Here is a 6,685-nt window from a genome sequence, read left to right as displayed (position 1 = left end):
TTTCATACTGTTTTGTTATTTGAGGTAAGGCATTCCTGCCACACAGCAGTGGCGTGTCCTGGAACACCAGGGAGACTGCAGGCCCTGCTGTTCCTTCTCTGCTAGCTCTGGCTCCACACTCACCTCCACCAAAGCAAGCATTTCAGAATTTAGGAGTGGAAATGATGACACCATTAAATGACTGTTTTTTGTTTTTTGAGATAGTCTTACTTTGTCACTCAGGCTGGAGTGCAGTGCTGTAATCTCAGCTCACTGCAACCTCTGCCTCCCAGGGTCAAGCAATTCTCCTGCCTCAGCCTCCCAAGTAGCTGGAATTACAGGCATCTGCCATGACACCCGGCTAATTTTTGTGTTTTTAGTAGAGACAGGGCTTCACTATGTTGGGCAGGCTGGTTTTGAACTCCTGACCTCAGGTAATCCACCTGCCTTGGCCTCCCAAAGTGCTGGGATTACAGGCATGAGCCACCACACCCGGCCAATGACTCTAATTTATATATTTTTAAATTATCCTATAATCTTAAAACATCTAACTGATTAGTATGCAACCCTTATTCTTTATAAAAATCATTTCCAAAGTGGAAAAGTCACTAGGATATGGGGACAAGTATGATTTGTCTTTGTATCTCATTTTTCTAACGTCTACTTTTTGTTTTCTAGTCTACATGTTAGCACAGGAGTATATATATTACATAAGTATGCTTGTGTTGGGGTGCATATATAATTTCTTTTTAAATGATAGGATGCAAAATCAAATCTATCTGGATAGCAGTGAAGAGGCTGTTTCTCAATCCTGGCAAACTAGGGGGTGCATACCCACTTCTTTTATTCAGTAACTTCCATAAGGATAGAACTTACAAAAGTTACATCCTTCCATAAACTGATAGGCTATCCAACCAGTGAGGAAAACTGATAAAGTGGTCTCTGAGCTCCAAGAAGCAGTTAAACATGACTAAAAATATCTTCCAAGTTTGGAAAAAATTTAGAATAACTACTGGATTCCGTAGTTATTCAGTAGAAGGTTTAGAATTTTAAAACTCCAGAGATTACAATAGACATTTATTTAAAGTAAAACAACTGCAGACCAAATAATTCTTAAATTGTTTGTTTCAAGTTTAACCATCTTCATAGCAGCTGCATCCACAGACTTCAACTACGATTACTTCTTTTCCCATTCTTGTCTTTCTTTTCTTTCCCGAATAACCTCTTTCAGATATGGTTCAAGGTAGTAATTTTCCTAAAGAATGAATAAAATATTATATGTTACCATCACATACTGACATATCCCAAACACACAACAGGTCTCAGATAACGACAACAAGAAAAAAAATATTACTTTTTTTTTTTTTTTTTTTTTTGAGGCGGAGTTTCACTCTTGTTACCCAGGCTGGAGTGCAATGGCACGATCTCGGCTCACCGCAACCTCCGCCTCCTGGGTTCAGGCAATTCTCCTGCCTCAGCCTCCTGAGTAGCTGGGATTACAGGCACGTGCCACCATGCCCAGCTAGTTTTATTGTATTTTTAGTAGAGACGGGGTTTCACCATGTTGACCAGGATGGTCTCGATCTCTTGACCTCGTGATCCACCCGCCTCGGCCTCCCAAAGTGCTGGGATTACAGGCTTGAGCCACCGCGCCCGGCAAAATATTACTTTTTAATTTCCAATTTTAGAAAATATATTCTCAACCTAAGAACTGCCTGCTTTTTAAAATTTCAAATCTGTGGTGAAACTGTGATAAATTGCTTTGATAGGTTATGAGAGGGAAGTCTTTTCGGAAAGAAAAAGAAGTGTGTATCTACAGGCCTTTGCCTCGTTTCAATGCAGTTCAAGGGGTGAGGGTTTGCTTCACAGAAGCTCTTTTTGGGATCTAGAGGGCAACTCAATGGGCTGATCTTTTCATCTAAGTAGGAAGCACAGTGCAGAGGTAGAACAACAATGTCCTGGGAGGCAACAGACCTGGATTTTAGTCCTGGCTCTCTATATTAGAGACTTCCTTAGTGATTTCAGAAGAATCATTTCACCTATAAGATCCGAGTGGTTTTATTCTAAAATGGAGATAACACTTGCTCCATTAACCTCACCAGCCTGTTTATAGGATATTTATTTGACATGACTCAGAGAACTCTAATGCTACGTAAATGAACATGTTTCTCTTGTTTCTAAAACTCCATCCTTAATGACCAACATTGTCAAGTAGATAAAAGCTGTTCTACCTCTTCATATTTGGTCCACTGTTCTTTAGGCAGGATCTGATGCTTCATGGACAGGTCCAGTGCCCTCTTAATGCGAAACACCCTGTCATTATAAACGTTCTCAGGAAGCCTTCTTATGGCTTCCTTTACGTCTTCATCCTCGTATCTTGTATCATCTCGCAGTAATCCTATGATAGATGACAAAAGTTAGATTGCACATGTATCACAAATATCACATTTTTTAAAATTTTTATTTTATTGCATTTTAGGTTTTGGGGTACATGTGAAGAACAGGCAAGATTGTTGCATAGGTACACATGTGGCAGTGTGATTTGCTGCCTTCCTCTCCATCACCTATATCTGGCATTTCTCCCCATGCTATCTCTCCCCAATGCCCCATCCCCCGCTGTCCCTCCCCTATTTCCTTCCAATAGACCCCAGTGTGTAGTGCTCCCCTCCCTGTGTCCAATGTGTTCTCATTGTTCAACATCCTCCTATGAGTTAGAACATGAGGTGTTTGATTTTCTGCTCTTGTGTCAGTTTGCTGAGAATGATGGTTTCCAGGTTCATCCATGTCCCTACAAAGGACACGAACTCATCGTGTTTGATGGCTGCATAATATTCCATGGTGTATATGATTTGCTGAGGAGTGATTTACCGCATTTTTTTAAATTAGTAAAATATCTTTATGACTTATAACTTACAACTTTTGGTGAATTCTTAAATTCAAATCACTAGGTTCAATGGAAATTCAATGTACTTCATACAATATTAGGTTGGTGCAAAAGCAATTGTGGTTGCCGTTAAAAGTAATGGGTTACTACTTGACATAACGGGTTATTTCTTGAACTAGACTACGGAAACAATATATGAGCTCTTAAAATCCAATGCCACAAAATTCACATTTTATCTAAACCATTTAAAAAATATTTTAAATGTTTACTTTGTCCTTAAACACACATTAATAAACCACATCTCTACTTCTTACAGTTTAAATCAGCTCAAGGTATTAAAGAATCTTAAAATGATAGTATACTAAGGAACCAGTGACTTTTGCTTATACTTTCTGGAGGCTTCAATAGCAAAAGATAAAGTTCATGGCAAATTATAAAGTTCTAAAAAAAGTTTAGGAATCACATGATTGCATGGATGTGAGAAAATTTTTAAATTTGAAAAATATCTACTTTCAATGTTTACATAACTTAAAATTTTAAGTGGAAGAGTTGGGAGAGGGGTATATAAGGAAAATGTCTTGCTACTTACTTAAATCATTACCAAGTCAAACATTTTAGAGGCTTTCATCTCTCTCCTCTCAAAAAAATTTTAAAAAGGAACTGAATTTAACATAATACAATGTGATTTAATTTTAAAATCTTCTGATATATATAAGAACTGAAATTTTTTTTGGAACCACAGTAACACTTGTAAAAGCAATACTCTCAGAAAAAGAAAAAAAAAAAAAGAAAACAGAAAATGAAGTACAGCTGCTTACCCAGTTTATTGAATCCTGCAGCATTGTAATACCATTTTCTCATCATCTCCAGCAACCTGCTTGATGCTGAAACTGATAATTGTCACACTGTTAGTTGCCAGAATTATACTATATGAACACATTGTGATAGGCAAGCAACCAGTACTCATAGTTACCTTGCTGACTAATGCAAACATAGAAATTTCCTTTTAAAAGTATATACTCTATATAGGAAGAATTTAATCAAAAAAGAATTCAATTTAAAAGAAAAAAGTTTATACTCTATACACTGTCGATTTTAAAAATTGCTTATTTTACTTATAAAACAAAGTGGCTGCAGGAAAAAAAATTAGGTGGCAAGTCATGGAAGAAAAGGTTAAACTCAAACACCGAACGTACAAAAGATCTACAGGTACATCACATGCCCTTAGAGCCCCCTGTTACCTTCAAAACTGAAGGGGTGGGAGATAGGAAAAGGACTCGGAAATTTCTATTATTTGTAGTTTCATAAATAGATCACAGGAAATAACTGTAAAGCTTTCCATTTCAAAAGAGTTGTATGAAAAGAGACTGAGATTTCAGCATAGGCTGGCAGGTCTACATGACCCTCATCCTCTAAAATTTTTACTCAACATTAGTTATTTCACTTGGCCACACTCTCTAAACACATTCTCTAAACATGTATGTATTTTGGGAAGGATTTTGATACTATTAATCATTTAAACATTAATATGGATTAGTAAAAGAAGTCCATCTTCCTCCTCCTAAGCAGCTAAGTTCCCCCCAAGGGAATGGATATTGAAAACGGATGAGGAGAAATAAGTAATTTTAAAACTCTTTGGGGAGCAGGGATGAGCCTGATGAAGTAACCCAGCAGGGTCCAAGGACAGCATGACAATACCTGACATTTTAGGAGAGACATTTTACAAAAGGGGAGGTAGAACCAGTATAATTTTCTTTTAAAATTTTGTCTAGGGCTAGCCCCTTACCAAAAAGGAAAGCAAACTCTCACTCAACTCTCCTTGCCTGCACAACAGATTACCACTACAGATTACCAGGCTTTAGTAAACCTCCTTGGAAATTAAGAGTCAACTGCTGCTAGAAAAGTTATGAGTCAACAATCTACAGGCATACTTGTGGAAGACAGATTATTATTATTATTATTATTATTTCGAGATGGAGTTTCACTCTGTCACCCAGGCTGGAGTGCAGTGGAGTGATCTTGACTCACCACAACCTCCGCCTCCCGGGTTCAAGTGATTCTCCAGCCTCAGCCTCCTTCGTAGTTGAGACTATCGGTACCCGCCACCACGCCCGGCTAATTTTTGTATTTTTACTAGAGATGGGGTTTCACCAGATTGGCCAGACTGGTCTCGAACTCCTGACCTTGTGATCCACCCGCCTCGATCTCCCAAAGCGCTGGGATTACAGGCATGAGCTACCACGCCTGGCTGGAAGACAGATTATTTTTAAACATCTTCCAGTGACTTATGATAATAATTAATATTCACTAAGCAGTTATTGTGTGCCAAGCACCTTCCTATTTGCTTTACCAACATTAGCTGATTTATTTACATGTATGTTATTACAGAAAGGGAAGGAGGCTTACAGAAGTGATCCCACCAAAGGTCAGAAGAGTTAGCTAATGGGAGTTGAGATCTGGTCTATATAGTTCCCAAATACAGCACAGAAGCAGTGTCTTGAATTTAGTAAGACTCCCTCAATAGCTGCCAAATTCATAAAATAATTAATAAAAAGTCTCCCCCCATCCCCAAAAAGCTCAATGCCAGTTAGGTTAACGGATTTTTCAGGCAACTTGCTGTTTCCTAACAGCTTCACAATTGCTGGAGAAGGAGAGGAAAAGATCAATATTTTTTAAAAGCTACTCTAATTTGTAACGCCAGTGGGCAGAGATTAGCCAAACATATATATATATATATATATATATATATATATATATATATATATATATGGAAAATCCAACTTAATGTTCACTTTGTTTTAAATATTCCAGTAATATCTGCATTCTATTCCACAATAAATGCGTTTGAACCTACAGTAAGTAAATTTCTCCAAATCTACGGATTAAGCTGACGTTCATCCAAGGTTAACCTGAAGCGTCGCTCGTATCCCTTGCTCAACTGCCTCTAATTCTCAATTTGAGAAGCGCGAGGGGTGCAATGAAGTTTCTAATTCTACTTCCTTGGGTCATTTTGCCTCGGTTATCTCATCAGCGTAGAAAGGAAATTAGTATCTCCCTCATCGCACTGGCAGGAGAATTTATCGAGCCAATGCACACGACAGAGCGATTAGGTCACAGAAAGCACTGAGCTCATTCTGGTTGAAAGTCATCGACTAGTTATCCCCTTGTGCCCTTGAACTTTTTCCAAGGCCGAGGGGAAGGAATGCCGAACACCTGCAGCTGGAACTGCAGGGCTGTCAGAGCCACCGCGGGCACCTCCACAAACAGAGGGTTAATATCCCAACTCTACAGGTAAGGCCGGCCTGGGGACAGCAAACCAACGGGGAGGCAAGTCCTTTTGGCTGGACTGAAGCCGCCACTTCCCCTTCCGCGACAAACCTGGCCATTTGCAAAGAAGAGAGAAAACGCAACGAACTGGTGCGAAAATAAACGGTGGAGCGCGACTTTGCCCGCCAAGGAAGAACCCTCCGCCAGTCACTTACCGGCCGGCCTGCCAGCCATGATGACCAGAAAGCGAAGCGTCGCCTTCTGGGTAAGTCAAAGAGGACAGGCTGGGCCCAGTGCGCAGGCGCTTTACGTCGCGTCGCAAACCGAGGACCGCTCGCGCAGGCGCAGTTCTGACGGCTGTCGTTAAGCACCTGCGGGCGCACGTCTCCGCCAGGGTGGGGCCAATGGAGTGGGCGGGGCATTTGGTGTCCTCTGTTCGAAGAAGCACGGGTTGCGATGTGATGGGAAGAACACTAGGACAGGAATTAGGAGACCGAGGCTTAAGGCTGGGTTCTGTTACTTAATGTCCGTAGTTATGAGAGCGTGGGCGGTATT

At 40.1% G+C, this 6,685-nt stretch overlaps 1 protein-coding gene across 1 annotated transcript; it reads right to left on the bottom strand.

Moving 5' to 3' along the window:
- Positions 1-791: 791 nt before the first annotated feature.
- UQCRB (ubiquinol-cytochrome c reductase binding protein) lies at positions 792-6,448 on the bottom strand. Its single transcript, XM_003938749.4, has 4 exons — positions 6,346-6,448; positions 3,682-3,753; positions 2,211-2,377; positions 792-1,234 (listed from the first exon to the last, which is right to left on the bottom strand). The coding sequence occupies exons 1-4, from the start codon at positions 6,362-6,364 to the stop codon at positions 1,157-1,159; spliced, it is 336 nt and encodes a 111-aa protein (XP_003938798.2). The 5' UTR covers positions 6,365-6,448; the 3' UTR covers positions 792-1,156.
- Between the last annotated feature and the right edge of the window lie 237 nt (positions 6,449-6,685).

Source organism: Saimiri boliviensis, chromosome 15 (assembly GCF_048565385.1).
Source record: "Saimiri boliviensis isolate mSaiBol1 chromosome 15, mSaiBol1.pri, whole genome shotgun sequence".
NCBI lineage: Eukaryota > Metazoa > Chordata > Mammalia > Primates > Cebidae > Saimiri > Saimiri boliviensis.
Note: the sequence above shows the minus strand (reverse complement) of the source record. Positions and strands in the feature narration are given on the sequence as shown.

Bases quoted from the DNA above. Each gene is read 5' to 3' on its own strand.
- UQCRB (XM_003938749.4), bottom strand. The intron at 2,378-3,681 runs GTAAGCAGCTGT...CATCTATCATAG, and splicing joins TGCAGGATTCAATAAACTGG to GATTACTGCGAGATGATACA. The intron at 1,235-2,210 runs GTAGAACAGCTT...TTCATTCTTTAG, and splicing joins AGTGGACCAAATATGAAGAG to GAAAATTACTACCTTGAACC.